The sequence below is a fragment of the Bactrocera tryoni genome, chromosome 4 (assembly GCF_016617805.1).
Source record: "Bactrocera tryoni isolate S06 chromosome 4, CSIRO_BtryS06_freeze2, whole genome shotgun sequence".
Classification (NCBI taxonomy): domain Eukaryota; kingdom Metazoa; phylum Arthropoda; class Insecta; order Diptera; family Tephritidae; genus Bactrocera; species Bactrocera tryoni.
In genome coordinates, this window is record NC_052502.1 from 44,800,522 (window position 1) to 44,825,645 (window position 25,124).

The 25,124-nt window shown below is 40.4% G+C and overlaps 1 protein-coding gene across 5 annotated transcripts in view; it reads left to right on the plus strand.

Moving 5' to 3' along the window:
* LOC120773947 overlaps positions 1–24,329 on the plus strand; it is a 130,973-nt gene extending 106,644 nt beyond the window's left edge. For 4 of the 5 annotated variants that reach the window (XM_040103166.1, XM_040103167.1, XM_040103168.1 and 1 more), the window contains 4 exons: positions 18,652–18,939; positions 20,579–20,795; positions 20,974–23,020; positions 23,082–24,329. In XM_040103166.1, coding sequence (XP_039959100.1) covers positions 18,652–18,939; positions 20,579–20,795; positions 20,974–23,020; positions 23,082–24,081 — 3,552 coding nt within the window. In that variant the 3' untranslated portion in view covers positions 24,082–24,329. The remainder of the gene's footprint in view (positions 1–18,651; positions 18,940–20,578; positions 20,796–20,973; positions 23,021–23,081) is intronic. The other variant, XM_040103165.1, reaches the window with a different exon arrangement.
* Positions 24,330–25,124: the final 795 nt, after the last annotated feature.

Here is a 25,124-nt window from a genome sequence, read left to right on the forward strand (position 1 = left end):
TGATTATTATATTAAATGTAATAGTCTTTATACAGTTTAATATCATGGTGAAAAAATTTGAAAGCTTACTCAATTGTAAAAACACAGTATAAATCGTAGTCGTGTCATCCACACGACTTTATTGCAATTATATATTGTAGTCAGTTCGATGTGGGCCAAGTTTTGAGAAACTTTTCAGAACTTCTTCTGCAGTGACTTCAATGTCATGAGGCGTTTGTAGTAACGCCAGGCCGATCAATCTATCTTGAAGCATGTACGTCCTCAGCCACGTTTTCATGCGAGGAAGTGTCGAAAAATAGTGTTCACAGGATATGAGAATAAAACTATGAATTATGGGTATTGGTCTACATCGCAGTTCTTCAATGTATCCAATGCAGTAGTCGGTAACTTTTATTTTGACTTTTGCCTCTGCCCCTAATGACACTACCAGTGATCAAGTTCAACTTTGACTTTCAAACGTCACACGATGTTGGCATTAACCAAAAGGCCTTTGAATCTATCTATCAAGCAATCAATAAAATTCTCCATTTTTTTTGGTTTTCAAAGCACTTTTTCTGGAAGCAGCAAACTCAGTTGAAACCAATCCAATACTTCTCTAGAAAAATGCGCCTTCATATCTTCGCCGATTGTGTTCAACAAAGGAATTTACACTGAAACCCTGTAGTATTCTTCGCGTATCACAAAGAAATTTTCGCATTTTGTTGTCGACCGCAGATTCTTGGGTTTTCTTCGACAGCTTGCAGTTCTGACGCCATTTTTTTGTCTCAGAATTAATGGATCTAAAATGTCCGTCAGCTTTTTGTCTTCTATTTGGGAACGAAAAAGTTCGTCAGCTTTTTGTCTTCTATTTGGGAACGTTACAAACATTTCCACCTCTGAATCCGCCACCTGTCTTTAACTAACTAGCATGATATGCCTTTGAAAAACGCAATAGAAAACTTGTTCTTGTAAAATCTGGTAGAAAATATTAACTCAGAATGATTAATTTCGTGGATGATAGTGAATGGTTACTATTATTTTTTTTTTAATGAATGAAATAATGTTCCTTTGAATATATGAACTTATTTTTCGAAATAATATGCATGTAACGGTCATTCAGCATGTACAGATATTCGGTAGTGCGTTATTGCCTCTTGGGGCGTTTCTAAAAAAGGTTTACCAATTGTGTTAAAACTCATGACGAAAATCAGCAAACCGTTAGTTGACCTGTAAATATTAAAATGCAAAGTTGTCGCATCAAAGTTGTTTTGTTTTTCTCATTAAAAAATGTTTTATCAAAAAACGAAGTTCACTTTTTTATTATAAAAAAAAACATCAAAGTTAGCATCACTTTGAGAACAATAACTTCACAACGATTGGATGAAATATCATGAAGCTTTGACAAAATTTCCTATACTACATATATGTATATAGTTAATACTCTCACATACAGATTTTTAGTTTGTGGCGAAATTTCTTATTCCGACCAAAAACATTTCACTTTCATATAATTAATTATGAGGCCTTAGTTTAATCCTTATACATTTGTTTCTTCCACCTGTTGCGTTGGGTGGATTATCAGTTGAGTACAGTATTTAGGAAAACTTTATGAATATTGTAAATTACTTATAGTTACATAGCTTTCCATAAAAGTGCATATATAATATATCATTCGTAATAGACGAAAAGAAGGTTTACGCAATCCAAATTCAAATAAAACCGTTGTTGCAATTAGAATTCCCAAAAATAATTTCGGCGTCGCGTTGTTTGAGAGACCATCAATTTTGATTTATTTTATTATTTTAAACACTTTGAAGTGAATTTTAATTAAAATTCTTAGAAATGCATGCCATGGTAAAATCAGCGATAATACATGCATAATTATTTACATATACCTATATACATATATAGATACATACGTGAGTTGACTGCCACACAACACGCCACATGCAAGTGTAAGTACAGATGCATGTATGTACGTTGCAGCGGCGTATTACGAGTAGTTAATGCAGCACTTGATTACGTTGCTTAAGAACATGCCTTGCATGCAGACTTGTAAAAGCGTAAATATCGCATAGTCTACTATATAAGTATGTGTGTGCGTGCGTGGAGATATGCAATAATCGATACATACACACATAACTGGCATGTAAGGAGGCCTATCGATGGTGGCACCGCCCAATCCACTGTTACGTGCGCCGCAGAAACCAGTCGAAGAACGCCTTGCAGCACGAACAACCGGTGCGCCGGAGCTGCCGGAGAAGCCAGAACAAAAGCCGCTGACAGCCAACCTACACGTAACTATGTGTGTGGCTGTATGTGGTTGCACAAGCGTTTGCGTTCGCCGTTGGCGCGGCAAGCAGTTGGGTTTCTTGCATGCAAATGCGAATATTTACACCCAAAAAACAGCTGAGGCAGCGCCAAACGGAGGCAGAACGCGCCGCTACATTCACAAATACAACGAAGCTAGCAAAAAATAAGAATAATTATGTATATGTGACTGTGTGCGCACGCATAGGCACATGCCACACATACACGCGCTTGCAGCTAGCCCATATCACCCACCAGCTCACCACCACCTCTTGTTCGCAGTGCCAATACGCGCAGCTATCGCCCGCCTGTTCATGTCGAACAACTCCCAAGGTAAACGAGTCTTGGGAAAATGAACAGTCGCAGTGCCAATACGCGCAGCTATCGCCCGCCTGTTCATGTCGAACAACTCCCAAGGTAAACGAGTCTTGGGAAAATGAACAGTCGAACGTTGCCCCTTTGCCATTTCTATATATGAGTATTTATGTATATTCATATTTGCAGTAGCCAACACACACACACACACACATGAATCAACATAGCACAACTTCGCCTTCGACACCCAGCAGCGCCACAGTGGGATGCGTTGCGCGGCACTCACGATCTTCCCCGCAGCCGCTGCGCTGCTTTGTTAACCTCAGCTGCTGCCGAAATGAAGTATGGTTGAAAGAAAGCAAGTTTCTTCTTGGCATCGTCTTATATGTAAAGCTAAATTCGTGTGTGAGTGTGTGTGCGTCGCTACTAACGCCTAACCCTTGTCACCGCAGCAATCTGCTGTAACTACTTACCTAGATGACTAGCTTTGCTTGTTTTACCTTGTCTTGTCCGTTGGTCTTGTCATGTCTCGTTTTGGTAGATTTCGCCTTCGCCTTCTATTTAATGCCACTCTGCACTTCAAGTGAAGTCAATGCTGCTGCTTTTCTTTCTTCTTCTTTTTTCTATTGCTATATTTTGCTTATTTTGTTGTTGTTGTTGTTGTTGTTGTTGTTGCACAATTCAAAAACTGCCAAGTGGACTGCCATAAAAAGTAAGTTGTGGTGGACTCATGTTTTGATATCGCTGCTGAAGTTGGACTTTTGTTACATTGCGCTGATTAGATGATTGTGTCTGGTTAGGCTGGAGAAATTGTGAGAGTCAGTGGTTCCCAATATTTGAGTCTAGGTGAGTTGGAGAGGCTCTTGCTTTGAGTGGGTTGAGCGTTCAGCAGAATTTCTCTTCCAAAATGTTTTTTGGTTCCTTCGGACGTTCACGGCGAGATCGGTTAAATATAGAACTACTCACGATCTATCGAAGCTCTTCCTTAGGATTATCTGTACCTTTTAAATTATATTATTCGCTCATCGCTTATATTTGGCTTCCAAATAACTTTCTACATTTTTAATCCAAGTAACGTCAACGCTGAAGGCTAATCCTTTTCGATGTTCCCTACTTTTTTAAAGAAAAAAACACAGAAAATTCAATTTTAATGTTAAACGTTAATTATCATTCGAAAGATCCAAAGATGGCATCTATTTTTGAAGATTATTTATTTCAATAATTGGCCGCGGCTACGTCTCAGAGGGCCCATCCGTTGAGTCCAATTTTCGATGACTTGTTCGAGCATTTCGGGTAACTGGCAAATGACACGCGTGATGTGTTGCTCCAAGGTCTGAATTGAAGATGGATTGTCCGCATAGACTTCACATATCCTGAGGATATGTCTAACGACGTGATAACACATGATCTTTGTGGCCAATCGACTGGCCCAAAACGTGAAATTAGCTGCTCACCGAAGTATTCTCTCAATAAATTCATTGATTGATGCGATGTGTGGGAAGGATGGCCGTCTTGTTGAAACCAAATGTCGTTGAGATCACAAGCTTCAATTTCAGGCATCAACTAGTCGGTTGTCATGGCGCAATAACAGTCGCCATTGATGGTTATGTTCTCACCGGCATCATTTTTGAAGAAATATGGAGCGATGATGTCACCGGCTCACAGACCACACCAAACCGATGTTCAGAAAATAAAATGGCAGTTCATGAATCTTTTCAGATTGCTCTTCTTCCCAAGTAAGGCCATTCTGTTACATACCTATTGAGCCAGAAATGTAACTCATTTGGCTCGAAAAGGTCGGATCTTTTTGGTACTTTACCCATACCCATAGAGCGAAGCAATGTCGCTTGGGAAGTTCGAGCGGCTTCTGTTCATGCACAAACTGTATTTTAAACGCTTTCAATTTAAGATCTTGACATAAAATGCGCCAAGTCGTTCCATCCGTTAGTCCGAGTTGCTACGAACGGCACTGAATCGAGTCTCCACGTTCTTCGTGTACACTCTCAGCTACGGCTGTGTTCACTGCGTGCTGGTCTATTCGGTCGAATATTATCCAATAATGAATGCTGGTACTCAAGATGGGTGATGGTGTTGCGAATAGTACGCTCAGTAGGCCGATTCTGTTGACCATAAGTTGATCGAAAAGCGCGAAACATATTCTTTACAGAACGTGAATTTTCGTAATAAAGTAAATATTTTTCAGACGTAAGTCTTTCCATGATGAATTACCAAACAATACAGAACAACAATAACATGATAGCTTGACACGATGCACTCGTGATTTGTCAAAGAAGGGCTTTGAAGAAAGTACATCTACTTAGATCACCCGTTATTTAGCTTCCAAATGACCTACATCTTTATAGTTATAGATTAGTAATGATAATACCCTTAGTCGTCAATATCAAATCTGATATGTGTATGAAAAGACTTCTATCGAAACCATCAGCCCTTCAAACCCGCTTAAAGGTTCTTAATATGTAGATGATATGCGCTTAGGCTTATTGTTTTATCTTCCATGAAAGTATGAACTAAATTCTAATTATTAATTATTGAATAAAATATATAGATATTTAAGAACGGTGTAGTTATATCGAATCCATCGTCAGATTAGCATTTTGTAAAGAATTCAAGAATTTTTCTTTGGCAATGCCTGCACCAGTTGTGAAAATATTTTGTTTGTATATTCTACCAATCCGTCAATTATTTCCTCTCTTACTCGTTATTTGGATGTTTCTCTCTCGAAATATTCCCCCTTTTCTCTCTCTTTCTCGCCGTTTCTCTCTATCTCCCTCTAACTACTTATCTTTCTAAAGCCTTGCATTTCACAAGGAAGCCCATACTACAAATAAATCACTTTGGGAACCCCTGCATTAAACAACATAACACACTTAAAACCATTTATATAGTTACAATAAATATTATTGTTGTAGTCTTCATTATTTGCGTGTTCAACATACAATACATATTTATTGACAAGATGCTGCTCATGCTCGCCGTGCTTTTTTTATGATTCGTTTATTTTTTTTTATGATTTGTGTTTTTGTTTGCAAGCATTAGTGTCACACATTTACTTGCCACAAGTGACTTTCGCTAGTCACAGTAATTTGCAAATACAAAAAGGCTTGCATAAATACAGACATACAAAGAGCATCTAACACCCGTCTAACTATCACACTAAGCTGGGTCTTTGACACTTCTTTGCGCTGCATAAGTGGCACCAAGAAAGCCATCCACGTTTTTACTACAACAAACGACAGTGGTTCACATAAATCCCTTGGAAAAAGTTGCCACTTAGTTTTTTTCCTCACATTACGAGATTTAAATTTTAATCTTTGCTTTCGACTTGCATTCGTTAATTGTTATGTAACTTTTCAGTTGTTCGGTTGTGAATTTTATGAATTGCAGTTTCCATTATTACCATAACTTGTAAAATTAAAAATCAACCAATTTTTTGTCAGAAACATTTCGAGGAAGAAGTAAAAATTGTTATTTCACTGATTTTCAATTCATGTTTAGTCATTCGTCTGAGAGCAAGACGACTGTGAGAAAATTTTCTATTAAAGCATTTTATCATTTTGAATTTGTAAAAAATAAATTCGTGCAAAGCGCCTAAGTAAGCTGACGCTATTGTATACGTATTTATAGTGTCGGAAGTTCTCTCTCAATGGTGCCTGTATCGCTTGGTTGTGTGTGGCAGGTACGCAGTGTGGCGTAGGCTAAAATCCCTGTTTATGCAAAATATGGCATCAAAAAGCTTCTCATAAATATTTCAATCGTGCGCAAGCTGCTTATAACTCGAAGGGTCAACATGCAATGTATCAAGATACAAGTGCAATTAAAAAATAAGCGAAAAATGTTTCAAAATTGCTATTTCCATATAATTGATATACATAGCTACCGTCGGAACCTCCTCCAAAAATTCTAATCTTATAAAGGCTCCATTAGTTTATCATTCACTTGAAGTAATGTAGAGACCAAAAGTAGTATGTAAATGGTACACCTTATCTCATTTATATTGTCTAAGCTCTAGTTAAATTGTAACTAATATGCAGTATGCAGTCTGCAAAACCGTCAAAAAAAGTTGATTTATTAATTAAAACTAAATTAGATAGGGAAGATATATGCTTAGAAGATAAATTAAAATCGTCGTCATAAAGGTCTTCCCTCATAAAATTTTGCGTTTTTGCAACAGCTTCAGTTTGAGAAATTTCGAATAATGTCTTCATTCATTATTACATATATCCTGTGTATACGTATATTAAGTTCGCCAAGAAGCGAGTAACATCCAGCAGGAAACGGCGGAGACCCTATAAAGTATATAACGGGGTTTTCAATAAGCGCGCTACAAAAATTGTTATAAATTTTCGATTTCAAGCATAAATCGGCCTATACCACTATAATTTCACGTTCGAGTTTCGTACGAAGTTCATCAATCATCGCTTGGCTTGTTGGCATAGCCCATAGACTTGACGTAGCCCCACCGAAAATAGGCTACCGGCGTCAAATCGTACGACCGAGGCGGCCAATTGACGGGGCCATTTCGTGAGATAACACGTTCACCAAACTTGATTATCAATAAATCCATTGTGACATTCGCTGGGTGGCTTGTGGCGCCGTCATGTTGGAACCACATATTGTCCAAGTCGTATCATCCAATTCGGACCAAAAATATTCGATTATTCGATTCTCATTCACAGTAACGTGCTGGTCTTGATCATCATGGAAGAAGTACGGTCCAATGACGCCGCCGGCTCATGAACCGCACTAAACCGTAATTTTTTCGGGATGCAATAGTGACTTATGGAGTACGTGTGGATTGCTGCCTGACCAATAACGCAAAATTTACTTATTGACGAAGCCGTTCAGCCAGAAATGAGCCTCATAGCTGAAGATCATTTTTCGATGAAAATCCAGATAATTTTCAGACTGTTGTTCAGCGCAATTCACGAACATACGACGATTCTGGTGGTCAAGCGACTTCATTTCTTGCGTCAATTTGATCTTGTAAGGATGTAGATCAAGATCTTTTCGCAAAATTCGTCACAACGACGTCACAGATATACCCAACGCTTGAGAACAACATATGAGAGAATGAGTCATGGCGGAGAAAAATATGGCGTCATTTGCTGCTTTTATAGCGTCCCTATTGAATAAGCCATTATGTATGTAAGTAACCAGCGCGACGAGCTTAGCCGATTTAGTCAGGTCCTTCTGTTCGTATATAAACATCTCTCAGTTTTTGAGGTATCGATCAGAACTTTTAGACACATCCATTTCTCTTTAAGAAGCTGCTCATTATCGAAACCGATATCAAACCACTTTAGCATATATCTGCCATACAAAACGACAAATGTCACACAATAATGATTAGTGTTTAGTATGCCCTTGTCTTTCTGAAGTACATAAAGTGCATTCGGCGATTTTTTCGATGAGTGAAGTTATTCAAAAAAGAAGTTCCATTAAATTCTGTGTGCGCAATAGAATTTATGGTGCCAAAACGTTCAGAATGTTGGAAAGAGTATTCGGTGATAATTGTTTGTTGCGAGCAAGTGTTTTTGAGCGGTACAAATTATACAAAGAGGGTCGAGAACGCGTTAACGACGAACCACATCAACATGATGATCAACACGTCAATAAAATAAAAGAATTGCTGCTTGAGAATCGACGATTAACAGTCAGAGATCTTACCGGCATTGTTGGAATACCGGATGGATCAGTGAAAACCATTTTGATACATAATTTGTGCCTAAGAATAGTGAAAGCATGATTGGTTTCAAAATCACTTAATTTTTTCGAAAAACAGCGTTGCGTTAACGTCTGTGAAACAATGCTTTACGACTACCATGATATCATGAAACGTATTATTACCGGCGATGTGTCTTAGAGCTATGCTTACGACCCGGAATCAGAGATGAATCGGCCGAATATTATGGCAAAGGTGAGCCGAAGACGAAAAAACCACAACAGCAGGCCAAAATTCAATGATATGTTGACAGTTTTCTTCGATTATCGCGGTGAGGTGCACACCGAATTCCTTTCAACTGGCCAAACTGTCAACGTGGAAAACAATTTGAATATTATTCGTCGTTTGCGCCGAGCTCTTCGTTAGTTTTTCGCCAAATTTCCTACCAATATCGTGTTGCAACCACCGTATTCGCCTGATTTAGCTCCATATGATTTCTAGCTATTCAGAAAACTCAAACGACAGCTCGGGGGGAAACCATTTTGTATCAATTCAAGACATTAAACGTGAATCGCTATGCGCATTGAAGGTTATTCCGGAAATTGTGTTTAACAATTGTTTCGAGGAGTGGAAAAAAGTTGGAACAAGTGCATTAGGGCCAAAGGGGATTAGTTTGAGGAAGGCGACATAAATTTTGAAGAATAAATTAAGAATTTTAAAGTTGTAAACAAAGTTTTACTATTTTCTGCTCATAGCAGTATATCTCAAATTGTAACCAATCTACCTACTAGTATGTGTATATCTGAATTAGTATCTTTTGGCTTATACTATATACAACTTATTTTCTATATAAGGCGAAACTGGTTAATTCCCATACAACATTAAAAAGCTTGAATAAAGCTTGTTGGGTCAACATTTTTATATAAATAAACGCGTGTGACACAATTGATACACCCTGCATGTTTACTTAAAAAGCGAATAGTAAAACGAATTATAAATTTGTTGAAGTTAAAGTTGCAATAAATGATAATGATTTAGTATAACAGCAAAACGATCAAAACTCGTTATTTGAAATCAAATACAATATCACTTGTGCTTCACAAACCCAGTTACGATGCTTTCGAACAAAATATGGCATAAATATCATTAGAAACCAGCATCGACAGGTTTGACCTGCCAGCGACAAATCTGGACAATTACCACTGGCGCCTGCAAACACAAAGAAGCGCAGAGGTCCATTTTAAATGAGTTTTGTAGCGGCGGCATCGCTGCACCAAATCATCATGCAACGGTACAAGTAATTAAATGCTGACATGACAGTGAGTGTCACGGTATCGCTCTTAATAGGTTTTCGAAAAGAAAAGCTAAGCAGCACAACAAAGCGGACGCAATTATCTAATAATGAAATGGAAATCGATGAAAGGCACAAAGCCAACAATACAAAGGCGCAACAACAGCACATCGCAAGGAAAGCATCATTGCACCATTGTACACTTTGTTGCTGTTGGTTAATGTGTTGCTCACTCGTGTTTTGCTTTTCGCTGTTGTTGTTATGTACCCATGCTACACAACCATTGTTTGAGTGCCGTTGTTGTATTTAATGTTAACACTACTTGTCATTCACACGCTCATAACAACAATTGTGCGCATGCGCATGCGCGTCGAGCTCATTTAAGGCAGCATCTAATGGAGCATGCGCCGTCAGCATCTCGTGTTTATTTGACGTAATAATTGCTGGTTTAATTTGTGAATTTATTTACGTTGCACTCTTGCCATTGAACCAGTGCGCCGAACAATGTCAATAAGCAAAGTGCGTTAATGGCAAAAATGAGCAATAAAAAATTAAATAAAATTAGAAAAATACAAGCACGCTTTCTACATGCAACTTCGCAGGCCAACTTTTTGCATTGCTCATATGACTACGAAGTTGTTGTTGTTATTATTTTCATTGACGTTTCTCTTCGCCATCTACTTGTTTGGTTGCTGCTGCTAATAGCTGCCCATATGTATTAGCTTTTGTGGTTTGAAAATAACTTCGCCGTAGGCACAATGCACTGAGCAAAGCTCATGCAAGTGTATGCACACACACATACACACGTATGTACATACAAGTCAAACTCGTACCAAAACTAAACTCTCGACCATAGTTGACCTTAATGTATGCCAGTGGGTGGACAAGCACATGTTTTTAGCTAATAAATATGTAGTGTGTCCGTCTCTCGTTGTATTCAAAAGTATGCAAATAAGCACCAAACAAATAACAGCACATTCAGGCTGACCGAGGTCGATAAAGGTTATTTTATAAGATGTTGTCAGTTAAGATTTTATCGCTCAAGTACTCGTATACTTCTGTGCCCAAAAAATAAGATGACATTTGAATTTAAACTGAGCGCTTCGAAGGATTTGGAGAACTATTTTTTTTAGGTTGGTAGTACTGTCAGTCACATCTATGTCAAATTTCATGTCAAAATATTCATTCACGTGTCGTTTTGTGAGCTGCTAAAAGTGAGTTTTTCGGTTTTTACGGTGTCGAAATGTGTTGAGCAAAGAATTTGCATTAAATTTTGTTTACGGAATCAATTTTCTGCTGCGGGTACGTTGAGGATGGTGCAGAAAGCCTTTGGTGATGAGGCTATGTCTAAAAAAAATGTTTACAAGTGGTACTCGTATAGTGAATTCCAAGCCGGCCGTGAACGTGTCGAAGACGAAAAGCGTCCAGGGCGACCATCAACCTCAACCGACGAAGCTCACGTTCAACAAATCAAAGACTTGGTGTTGAAAAACCGTAGATTAACAATTAGATCGATTAGAGTTGGCATATCGAAAGGCTCAGCCATTACCATGTTTTGGGCCTCAAGCGCGTCAAATCTCGATGCTTTCCGACTACCAGGGTGTCATGAAACTAACTGGCGATGAGACTTGGATCTATACTTACGATAACGAAACAACCGATCAATCGAGCGAATATCGTGCCAAAAGGGAGCCGAGACCAAAAAAATCGCGCCAAAGTCGCTCAAAAATCAAGGTCATGTTGACTGTTTTCTCCGATTATCGTGGTGTTGTGCATTATAAATTCCTTCCAACTGGTCAATCAGTCAACAAGGAATATTATTTGAACGTTATGCGTCGTTTGCGTAACGCTATCCGCCTAAAAAGACCGGAATTGTGGAAAGACAATTCTTGGTTTTTACACCACGATAATGCACCATCCCATACTGCCCTCGTAATTCGTGTTCATTTCGCCAAAAACTCAACCCATATCGTTCCAACGCAACCACCGTATTCACTTGATCTGGCGCCGTGCGACTTCTGGCGGGGACACCGTTTTTATACGATAGAGGAGATTCAAGCCGCAGCGAAGACGGAACTGAAGGCCATCCCGGAAAGTGACTACAACCAGTGTTTCGAAGATTGGAAAATCCGTTGACATAAGTGCATTGCATCAGGAGGGGATTATTTTGAAGGGGATGAAATTGATTTGGAAGAATAAATAAAGAATTTTCAAAATAAATACAATGTCACTTTATTTTTTTGGGCGCAGTAGTATTTAACATTTTCTGTCCGGATGAAATTATATACATAAGTTTCCAAAAGCTAAAGTTCGTTGAAGTTTAATCTGAGAGATTTACATCTGCGCACCTGCGTCCAAGTTTCTGTATAATCCCTAGTTTGTTTCACTCTCCAGCATGACGCAGGTTAAATTGTTCGCTTTTGGGTCAGCCAGGTCTTCCACGGCGGCGTGTTCTCCTTGCCATCACACACATTTAAAGAATGTGTGTTCAGTGTCGTCTTCTGTCGCGTCGATGTATAGGGATGACGACTCTTCGACTTTTCCCATTCTGTAGAGGTACATTTTGAAGTATCCGTGACCGAATAACGGCTGAGTTGTATAAAAGTCGACTTCTCCTAATTTACGGCTTGCCCATAAGTTTAGGTCTTTTATTAGTCTGACCGTTCATCTGCCGCGACTCTCATTCTCCCATCGTCGTTGCCATGTTGTTATTGTATATTTCTTCATTTGTTCGATTGCGCTCTTGTTATTTTTGGATGTTTTCTTTAGCTCTCACAGTTTTTTTCTTTTGTCTGCCAGAAGGTTAATTTTTTCCTTTTAAGCACATCTGCCCAGATCTCAGCTCTATATAATAGGACGCTATTTGTCGTCGAAATTAAGAGCTTACTCTTTTCTTGGCTGGGTACCCCTATGTTGGCCATTAGTCTGGTAAATTGGAAGGGGATTTTCGCAGTCTTTCCTGCGGCGTGCTGGATTTGTACCCGGAAAGTTTGTCGGTGTCCAGTCTTACGCCCAGGTAGTTTACTACTTTTTGAGTCCTAAGAATATCCGTAATCATTTGCATACTTACTTCGTGCTTATTTGCTAACAGTAGCAGCTCTGTTTTTTATTTCGTAGCGAGTTGGAGGTTATGTGAGCCGAGCCATTTCTGCGTCCGTATTATTGCCTGATTAAGTAAGTGCGATTCGTCCGGCATTCCGAGTTTTAGAATAGCATCGTAGCTGATGCTCAACAAGTCTGGCCTTGGAATGGATCCTTGTGCTGCGCCTGACGTGACCACTATCTGTCGTGATCCCTCCCTTTCTGGTTTTGTACAACAGTTACTAAGGTAGCTCCGCACCACAGCTCTGATTTTTTTTTAAGTCGGAGATTTAAAAGCTTTTTTCGAGGGCGTCGATCATATCTACCCATCTAGTGCTGTTGAAGGTGTTTCGCCAGCAACACTATTCTTTTGTATTTGTGCTATCTATGCTGTGCGGCTTATACACTTTCAATGACGCATTTTACAGCCTCTAGCGTTGATCTGCCGGGTTTAAAGCCGTGTTATCTAGGGGAGAGTCCTTCAGCTACATTGATAGCCGCTTCGTGTCTGGATTTGAGCAGTCTTTCGTAGAGCTTTCCTGCTTTGTCAAGCCTACATAGTGGACGGTATGATGATGACAAGTTGGGATTTCCTTACTGATTGGCACCATACGTTATTTTTTTCAGGGTTTATGGAATATTCCGCCTACGAGGCAGACGATGTACATATTCCATATTACTGCCAGTCGCTCTGCAGGGATTATTTTTTCTGGATTTCTGCTGGGCTTCCGTATGGGCCGGGGGATTTGTTGGTCTTGAGCTTGCCAGTGGCTAGTTGCAGCTCTTCGAGAATGAATTGGGGTATTTTCGGAAATCTTAGAGTCTGTTCTGGATCAATAGCCTTTTTTTCGTGTGTGGGGAAGAGTGCATTCACGATGTGATTCATTTTGGCAGCGGTTAGGTCGGGTGTTTTTTTTCGAAATGGATACATAGAACGAAAGTTATCGAAAGGTTATATTGGAAACTTTATCGATATATGTGACCTGGTCTACGGAAAGGGAGCTTAGGTGTCATTTTAACTTTTTAGTTGATTAGAGAGTTGATGATAGAATCCAAAAAGTCATAATTTTTCGCACGTTAGCTCCCTTTTCATAGACCAGGTCACATATGTATAATTTTATCGAAAAACGTTATAAACGTCTTAGGGCCGATAACGATATTTTTATCAATAAGTGTATATCGAAAAATTATCAGAAAATTTATAGTCCAGATATTTATTTATACATCAATCTGCAATGCCTAGCTAACTTAAAAAAACAGTAATTTAATTATCAAAGCCTTGATGGGAAGCGTTTCTATTTTTCAAGCAATTCATACACAAGTAAACTGAGTATCAGATTAAAGGAAAGGTGATTGCCTGAAAAACAGATTTTAACCCTAATAAATTCTGGGACAACTCTGAAAACATTAGACGTTTTTTTAACTAAAACAAGTATGTATTACAAGGACTGTGGTTTTCTTATAAACCTACAATGGAAATCATTTGATGGATTCAGGATAGTATCATCTCAACAGGCTGATTAGCTCAGAGCTGATTTTTTCTGTTTATACAGCTGGATTTTGGAGCATTTTTAACAATATTTTTTCGAACTCTCTTAGAAATACTCTTGGGGCAAGTGTTCGGCTGACAAATGATCTGTAGAAACCCCTTTAAATTATCACAGAACTTGCGGAAGTTTCTTTCTGTCAATTTACTTGTATGGACATATCATAGATCACCATGATATCATCTGAAATACCTGCAGGCACACATACATATGTATACATGTACATTCAAGAACACATGTAAATATGTAATTGCTTTCTATTTTAACGCATATTTTGCGCTTGACTCATGCCGGCCCCTTGCTATCGAAATTATTAATCTTTAAAATTTTTACTATTATGCACAGTGCCGCCCATTTAAAGTAATTTTCAAACAGACACATGTGTACATATGTACACTCAAGTATGTATGTGTATTTATATCGCAATTAATTCCACAGTAAATCCATTAAACACGCTTCAAATCAAAGGGGCGCTTGATGTATTTACATAAATAACCATGCATGTACTCGCAAAGCACTCGCTAATAAATAGAGCATAGATCATTATTCTACCTTAGAACAAAAATTTCTTAGCTCCAGAAGTTCATTGACTGTACGAAGATTAAACGCTTTTCAATCAGATAAAGAAGGCACGTCAAAAAATTTGTTTGCCTCCCATAAAGTACACAGAACAGAAATTGTTAATTCATTTCTTACTCCACCTACCTGTTCGTACGGGAATTTCGACATTACCATACATGCGAACATTTCTACATATGTTTGGTGGTCTGTTGGTTTTATACTTGTACGTGTGTGAAAATTTAATTTCGCCCATTTCGACCAATTGTGTCTTTTGACATAGATTAGGAAAATACAAGAAAAATACATTGATACCCTTCACAGTTGCATTTCTTATAGCATAGAAGAGTATAAAAATCTCTTTACCTTGATTTTCATTGGTCAGTTTGTATGATAGATATGTAGTGGTTCGATCTCAAAAATTGGTTCCAAAACTGTAACATTGTCTTGAATAATAACCTAGCCCCAGCATATTGATATAGTCCAATATACCGCTAGGTGCTAGTGAGGCTATGTGATCCCTATTTGGAAAAATGGACTCCAGAGGTCTTATCCTTTGTCTGCAGACTGTTATTCAGTGAATTAGCAGGTGTTCCGGAGTTTCAGGCTTCCTGTCACAGAACCGGCAATTTGCACAAGAAGCTAGGCCGATGTTATAGAAGTGTTTCTTCAGTTTGTGGTGGTCAGTGTATGGCTGTTGTATGAGAGCATGTCATCATCATACGCTCCTAAAATATCACCCGCTCCTCTGGTGAAAGGGCATCCAGGAAGCTAAACTGAGCTGACGTTGTTGTCCATGTCGTCGTCCTTAGCCGTTCCTTATGTCCATTGCAAAAGGTTCGGTTTTAAGAATGTTTTTGTTTGATTCGGTCATCTGTTTCTTACGACCCTTGGCGGTGAGCGGTCGGGTCTACGCTGTTGTAGGGGAAAGAAAAGGTCCGTCGGGTCAGGGCCCATGACGCGGTAAGGCGACCGTTACTTTCGAATTCGGCCCAGTGTTGGGAAGGCTCCGTTCGAATACAGCCAAAGTTAACACCTGACTGCAAATCACACAATGGGCACGGGAGTCGCATAGCACCCAGGATTGGAGGTGGCAGCTTCTGACAACACGCAGAAGTGCAGCACCGCTCATGCCGGTTGGGAGATGCCGAGTATGCCTTGTAGCTTGAGCTGCACAACGAGAAGGTCGCTGCCATACGCAAAGGTTCCCCATACAAGAGCTTGATTTTGAGCTCTTAGTTTGTATTACCAGCTGTAATCGTCGGATAAAAGTAGCTGCAAAAAATGCAAACATTTCCCTTCTCAATAGTTTTATTTATGAGATGGAAAATTTATCATGATCAATTAAAATATCTCCTTGAACAACTATCAGTTTCGAATAATTATTACTGCCAAAAGTCAATATTCACCTTCGTAGCCCTCAAAAATGGTTTTTAGTCATTACCGTTTGAGAGAGAGCACGCTTACATTACATCAGATTAGGATTATATCCTAGAATACGAAGCAGGAGATCCACTGAACTACCTGCTCTCAGCGGGGTAAATCTTGCTGCACTCGTACTAGTTCTTACTTGATATTGCTCGGGGCGAAGTTGCGATCATGCTGAAAATCTTATCGGACTCTATTCCAGTCACTTTTTGCTCCTTAGTCCAGTTTTTTTTCTTGAAGTTGAAACATCTCGCCAATCATTACTTCACCGCACCTGGTAAATAGCCGGAGTTGGCGTAGACACCGCTTACGCGATTATAGCCGAGTTAACAACAGCGCGCCAGTCGTTTCTCCTTTTCACTACGTGGCGCCAATTGGATATTCCAAGCGTAGCCAGGTCCTTCTCCACTTGGTCCTTCCAACGGAGTGGAGGTCTTCCTCATCCTCTGCTTCCCCCGGCGGGTACAGCGTCGAATACTTTCAGAGCTGGAGTGTTTTCGTCCATTCGGACAACATGACCTAGCCAGCATAGCCGCTGTCTTTTAATTCGCTGAACTATGTCAATGTCGTCGTATATCTCGTACAGCTCATCGTTCCATCGAATGTGATATTCGCCGTGGCCAACGCGCAAAAGACCATAAATCTTTCGCAGAACTTTTCGCTCGAAAACTCGCAACGTCGACTCATCAGTTGTTGACATCGTCCAAGCCTCTGCACCATATAGCAGGACCGGAATTATGAGCGACTTATAGAGTTTGGCTTTTGTTCGTCGAGAGAGGACTTTACTTTTCAATTGCCTACTCAGTCCGAAGTAGCACCTGTTGGCAAGAGCAATCCTGCGTTGGATTTCCAGGCTGACATTGTTGGTGGTGTTAATACTGGTTCCTAAATAGACGAAATTATCTACAACTTCAAAGTTATGACTGTCAACAGTGACGTGAGAGCCAAGTCGCGAGTGCGACGACTGTTTGTTTGATGACAGGAGATATTTCGTTTTGCCCTCGTTCACTACCAGACCCATTTTCTGTGCTTCCTTGTCTAGTCTGGAGAAAGCAGAACTAACGGCGCGGGTGTTAAGGCCGATGATATCAATATCATCAGCATACGCCAGCAGCTGTACACTCTTATAAAAGATAGTATCTTCTCTACTAAGTTCTGCAGCTCGAACTATTTTCTCCAGAAGCAGGTTGAAAAAGCCACACGATAGGGAATCGCCTTGTCTGAAACCTCGTTTGGTATCGAACGACTCGGAGAGGTCCTTCCCGATTCTGACGGAGCTCTTCGTGTTGCTCAACGTCAGTTTACACAGCCGTATTAGTTTTGCGGGGATAACCTTAACCTAAGGTAATCATTGTCGGTCTCTAGCACTGACTTTAACTTTTCAGCCAAAGACTAACTTAACCCAAAAGATTTTATTATAATGATTAGAACAATATTGTCTTTGTCCTCTCCGAAGTCGCACCATTCACAATAGTACAAATCAGTAATACTACTAATTCAAAACCCAAAAGTTAAAACATAACCTACATCCATGGATTTTTACAAAATCGCTAATATGATCTTGAAGACGTCTGTCTGTACATGAAACAAACATCATGTCTGTGAACCTCCATGGATTAGCTTCTACCACCGTTAACAACGTTAAAAAGGCGGCGTTTTTACCCGAAAAGAGGCCAAACAAAGCCCGACCCCTCCTTTCGGAACGCCAGTGCGCTGCCGAACGGTAGCAAACGGAAGACATTTAACTGAAGTGGCAAAAGTAAAAGCTTAAAAACTTAAGACTATTAAGCAAAAGTGAATTGTCTTGCTAACGTGCTCTTTTTACTCCTCCAAAGTAGTTGCGGTTAATGTTTTTTTATGTTGTTCCTACCGTACCACCTATGACTTTAATGTTATTACCGCTATTGTTGTTGTTGTTGTATAGGTTGCAGCGCATGTTTCACAGCAAAACAAGCAACAAACGAATATGCAGGTTTTGGTTTTGCTCTAAATACTGCGCTAGCATTCAGCGTGTCTGATGTCTCCGCACGCACACAACAACAACAACAAACGTATATAACAATACCTCTTAGTTGGTGACAAAAAACGCTGCACAATTGCACTTGTTGTCGCTAATGTTGATAAACTTCTTGCTGCTGCTCGGAGCTTGGTCTTCGTCGGTTGTTTATTATGGCTGTTGTGGTTGTTGTTGTCTTTGTTAGTGTTGCTACTGTCGACGTTGGCGTTGATGTTGGTGTCGATAACGACACCAATAGCGATAATGATGTTCCGATCATCATTATGATGATGTAATATTTCAAATACGCCGACCGCAATTCTATTCTTGTCGCTCTCTTATTTCTTCTTTATTTCGTACTTTGCCCTTCCTCTGCCACGCAATAATTGAAATGATGAAACGCTTACTTATTTATTATTTTTAAACAATTTTTTAATTGTTTTTTACTCTGCTTACCACTTAGACCTATGTGAAGGCAGTCAATAGCGGCGTGGAGAATCTACAAGAAGCTTTACGCGCAGCGGAAAATCATAAACAACTGGTGCCATTGGGTCCACGCATTATCGCCAATACCACCAAGTCGTTTAAGACAATCGATTCGGAGGACGTCGAGAAGCGTTGCCTGCTACAAGCGGACGGACAGCTCGTTACGGAGAGCAAGAAGACAACCGAACACGAAGTTATCGTAGACCGTGAATTGCCTGAAGAGGACGATCATTCAATCGGTAGTCGTGAGAAAATCGAAACTGTGGTAAGTACAAACATACATATCACATGTACTCATATCTATATGCGGAGATAGGTGTAAATTTCGCAGAAACTACTTAGTGTTTATAGGGCGGAACCGTTTGCGAAGTAATGTAAAGGAAAATTAGAAAACTAATTAGAAATGAAAGTGCGTCAGGTTCTCATCCGCAATAATCGCACTAGGAATTCATTGTCATACGTAATATTACATGATACATTGAAGTAAATCTAAAACACAAGCAAGTAAGGGTGTGCTAAGTTCGGGTGGTAAATAATTCCTTAAACTTTGGGATTGTAAAGTCTGTGAAAGCGATGTCACTTAGAATAAAGTACTATTAGTTTTCACAGTATTATGTTATTCAGAAGCCGTCACTATCGGTGTATGAGGATTCAGATTTGAACGGTTTCACCAATTTTTGGTACTCCTAAGCTTAATAGTCATACCCATATATGTATTTATTATAACTTGAGTATGTTATTAGTATTAAGTATGTTATATAGCCTAATAGCTGGTCTTGGACGAGCAGATTAGAGAGATATGGAGTCCAGTTTTCGGACCGATACTCCTTTCTAACTAATTTTATATTTTTATTCATATTCCGTGAGTTTTATAACAACTTTGGCTCAACGAATCCTTTTCACAGCCGGTTAGAAAGAACAATTCAACGCTTGAAGCTGATAGGTTCATTCCTCTTCTTCTTTATTGGCGTGGACATCGCATAAGCGGTTATAGCCAAGTTTACAACAGCGCGCCAGTCATTCTTTCGCAGTTTGGCGCCACTTGGAGATTCCAAGTGTAGCCAGGTCCTTCTCCACCTGGTCTTTCCAACGCAGTAAAGGTCTTCCTCTTCTTCTGCTTCCTGTACCTTGATGAATTTTTCTATACTGGAATCTAGTACTACTGATAACCATATTTCCGCCCCGCAAGTTTAATCAGCCTCAACCCATTTGGGGATGTTTTATCATGGAGACTGAATTTACCGACCGTTGTACCAAAGATACCTTCTTTGCCCGCCCTGGCATTAAAGTCGCCAAGCACGGTGCGCTCCAAGCGCTCATAGAAGACATCTTTGGTCACATTGTCCTTCTCTTCCGTCGGGACGTGGGCGCAAATCAGTGATATGTTGAAGAGCTTCGCTTTGATGCGGATTGTTGCTAGACGTTCATCCACCGTGGTAAATGATAGTGCTTGGCGACGGGATCTCTCTCCCACCACGAATCTCACACCGAATTTCCGCTCCTTTATATGGCCAGTGTAGTAAATTCCACAAGGACCTACACGTCTCATTCCTTACCCTGTACATCGCACTTCTTGGACTGTGGTGATTTCCGCCTTTACTCTTACGAGGACATCAACCAGCTGGTCAGCGGCACCTTCCCAAATAAGGAACCAGACATTCAAGGTGCATGCCCTTAAATCGTGATTCTTACTGCATTGCAGTGGTCGTCATAAAAAGGACGATCTCTCATCCGAGATCTTTTCATTGCGGGTGTTTTTACATAGCGGGTCCCAAACCCAACGCACAACCTGATGATTCTGGCCACTCCTAAGCGAATGGCGCTCAGAAAACTTATATAGTAGTTCTAAGTGTGATTCTTTCATGTCTTGAACATCTAAAATGATTCTCCTATAAACATTTCAGGAAGCTACACAACATCTTTACAAACAACGTGACGAGCAATACGTCGATAAGATTGTTGATGGCAAAGTTGTTAATACCGAAATGAAATACGCTGCCGAGACAATGCAAATTGAAAAGGATGGCTCATTAGAACGACCGGGCGATTGGGATAGCTTATCGGATCGTATGCGAAAGCTACGTCGACCACACCAGAAGAGTGCTTTGCAGCCGCATAAGGGTAAGATCATTTGTGGTATATGTAATATGCCTCATTGCCGATTTTCGAAGACCCATATCGGTACCCTAATCGTCGTAAGACAGTGTTTAGTGAACCGATCTGCTGATTTATCATATTCTATAATTAAGCTACATTTGCTTTCGCTTTAAACTATATACGCGTATTTGTTTCTTTGAAGAAGCCACGCTACTGGCTGATCGTAAGGATGCGCTAACCAAGCGGCCGCTGGATTTCGATCGTGAGGAGGAAACACGCAAGGGCGAGACGATCAAATGGTTGGAATCGCATTTCGGCAGCGAATCTACTGCTTCTAATGACTCGCGCGAAGATGACGGCGGTGGCGAAATAGAGCCCACCAAAAAGACTTTCTTCAATGTTACCATCAAATCAAATCAAACACCAACACCTACGCCACTGACCAATGGTCATCGGTTGTCAGCAGGCAATACATATGAACGTAAACAATCGAAAGATCATGTGATCGAGGCACATGGACCGAATGGACCGGGTGGGCGATCAAAGTACTACCAGGGTATCTCAAATTGGACTGAACGTAAAGAGCCGCCTGCGAATCATTTCGCTTCGAAAGCCTTTCGTGATGACCTCCAAGAAACCGTTGAGCGCAATCGCCTGCGACGCGATAAACAGCAAGATAGTCATTACGTAGTTGAGTCTACAGATAACTACGTTAGTCGTGAGGATATTCTGCATCAAAAACAACGCCAGAGTTTATCTTCGCAGTTTTTGGCGAAAAGTAGTCGTAATTCACGTGATCGACTCGATGATTTGGAAGCACCAACGGTGGGTGTTGGTATTGGTAAGACGAGCCGAGATATGGGTGTGCGCCACATAAGTGGTTCGCGCGGTGATCTTCGATACGGTGGATTAAATGGCGGTGAGTTGGAGAACAACAAACGCGCTTTCATGCCACCCAAACAGCAAAGTCAGGAACGTGATCTAGAAACCCGACGCTCACCAGCTGACTTTGCACCAAGCGCTGGCAAGAAATATGAATACAATGAAATGCGTAGTCGCAGTTACGAACGCACATTGGAGGATACATCACGTGGCGTTGGCTATGAGTTGCATAATACGAACTCTCTTAAGCCGCTGCCTCTGCCTGAATCACGTGCTATCTCGCCCGAACGCGAACACTTTCAAACTAGCACGCTCGGTCGTCCCACAGTGCCACAACGTCGACGCGCCATCGAAAAGAAACTACGACAGCAACATAGCGCCTCACCGCCACCACCACAAAAAGTGCCATTGGAGCGCCAGCACGCGCAAAGCCAACGAAATTTACTGGAACCACCGCCAGATTATTCGCCGCCGCCACGCAGTCGCTCATCATCGCCACAAGTGGAATATGTGAATGGTATACGAAATCAACGCAACTACCGCAATAATATAGCTGACCTTGCACCCAACAGCTATGGACCACCAAGCCAATTGGTCGGTCAGAGCTCAAGCACGTTGACACGAAAGCAAAATCAACGCACACGATTCGCACCGACCACACAACACGAACATGCGCACTCGCAATCGTACATGCGTCCCGTGATGGCGACTCAAACCACACAGACGACAGCCTCAACCATTTCCAACTCCACCGTCACCTCGCACAAGTCCAGCAAAATGGGGCAGGTGATAGGTAATTCACTGCGTAAGCTCGTCAATAAGATACGTTCGGCCAGCGCTGAGCGCAAAATGCGCATGAAGTCGCGTAGTAAGTCACGTGAGCAGTCGCCGTCACCTCAAACTATCGACAAGGTTGGCCAACAAACTACCTACCAACAGTATAATCTCATAGACAGTCATATCGGCGGTCAGGGTGGTATCTCCGGTGAGTCCGAGTTGGAGAGTATGCCGCAGGAGACAACACAAGCGCATAAGAACTACATACATGCGGCAACACTGGAGCGCAACGGTCAAATACACAAAACACAATTCAAACGTGCCAATTCGGCGGATCCATACGCCAATGAACGGAGTGAAATCGGTGAACGCGGACCGAGTCCAAGACAGCGTTACTACTTGGGAGAAGATCCATACTCGAGCACTTTGTATGGCAAGGAAAACATGTATGTACCCGGTTCTGTCGGCAAGCGCAAAACTTTAGCGCCCAGAGATAGTGCGGATACTGGCTATGCGGGTAAGCAGGAACGAAATAATCGTGACAATGTAAGTGCGAACCGTCGCGATGAAGGAGAGCTTTACAAGCAGAGGTGAGTATTTGCATATATCATTGCTACGTTGCTTAATTCGCCGCTTGCGGTTCTCTTCCAGAAATGTAACGACCAGCACTTTGGGACGATATCAACGCACAAGTCAAAATTTTGCCGCATCAACGCCTAATTTAAATCAGGACTATCGCACGACACAAACATTGCCACGCAAATTGCAAGACCATCAGCAACAACCACATCAACAACAACAGCAACATCACCATCAGCCGTTGCATGCGACACAATCGTCCACATATCAGCGACCTGGACAACGTCTCGTACCTAGTGGCTACAGCACTTTAGGTCATCCTGAACATCGCACACAATACCACCACCAGCAACAACAGCACAATGTGCAACAGCAGCAAACAACAGTAGGTCCTGCTAAACCTGCTCGCACTTACGCAAAAGCGTTGAATCGCAGCAAAAGCTTCAACGTCCATGCCATGAACGGCAGCCACGACCCCAGTCCCATTTACATTGAAAAGCTGACCAAGAATAATTACACAAACAACGCAAACAATGGTCACAACACCAGCAATTTATATGCCAGCCAAGCCTACAAATCGAATCCACACCTCTATAGCGGTCCATCGAAAGAGAACTCATTACAGAGTGGACTGAAAAGTCCTTCAATTGTAAATCTGATAAGTCGCAGTCAAAAGGATTTAACCAAAATTGATAGTTTAGAAAGTGAGCAAAGTGACATGCTGGAAAAGAAGCAAATATTTATGCGCGGTCTGCACCAGCAAGCGCCCGATCTCTACAAGACTTTGCATGGCGATGAAAGCTACACCGCTCACAGTGCGCCAAATAAGTACCATCAGTTGCGCCACTCCACATCACTGGAAACACGTTCGCCGGTTGAAATTAACAAGGATACGGCAAGTATTGTGCGTAGAGACAGCTCAAGCAATGAAGGTTATGTGCTGAATGCTTATAGCAATAAAACTACAATGGAGAGCGCGACAGCCAATAGGCGTATACTCTATAAGGACGAACAAAGACGTCGAACACCGGGTGCCACCATAATTTCTGTGCGTAACGAAATAGAAAAATGATTTTGTGAAAAAATAAAGATTATTTAGCTCAACAATGCTTATGCATGTGTATATAACAGCCCTTAACCACTAAATGGTTACTCGAAGCAGCGCACTATGTAGATGGAAAAATCGCTTAGGAGAGGCTTAACTTTCATTTGACGGGTTGCAAATAAAAATTGGAAGCCTATTAGTAATACATATGTATGTATTTATCTTTCACTATCAAAGAAAGTACTCTAGCACCAACTCTTACCGCAAACAATAGCAATTAAGAGCACAAAACGAGTAATGAAGCACTATATCCGTTATATCAAAAGCTGACCACAACGTATTCTTAAATATCATAAAAGCTACATTCCTTCGCCTAAAGCTGCAACGGAAGATGATTATTTAATATTTCCTCCAGTTGTCAGAGTTGCATGTGACATAGAATATTTTAGTTAATTGAAGAAATTTAGGGTGTTTGACTTCCGCAGATGGGAATTTGAGGCATATGTTTTTGCTACTCAATCCTATATACTCTATTTTTCGCTTCAAAATCCATTAGGCTTTAGTGTTGCTTTCTTCCATATGACACTTATATAAAACTGAATAATGAGCTTAAAGTTTGGCCAAGTTAATGTTTGTGCCAAATTATTACTTAATTGAAAGCAAACTATAATTTAAATTTTTTATGTATATTCAAATATTGTCATAATTTTGAATGGGTCGAATTCACAATAGAGAAATTTTTAATATTACTTTTTTTAATATTTAATTTTAAATATTTTATTCAATGATTTAAGGTTAATATTCCTCTTTTATTTTTTTTCAAAATGTGTATGAAAGGAATGTAGCTATGATTTGTTTGTAATTTTATGCCAATAATATTTATGGCGCTCCACTTGAAGTTTATACAGAGTTTGGTAATAGCTTTAGTAATAAGTAAAAAAAATTACAAATAATTATAAATTAATATTTAATAATTTCATTGGAATTTAATTACAAAAATAAAAACACATAATTTAAACTAATAAATAAGAGAAGACAGTTATCAAATTAGATAATATATACGCATAACA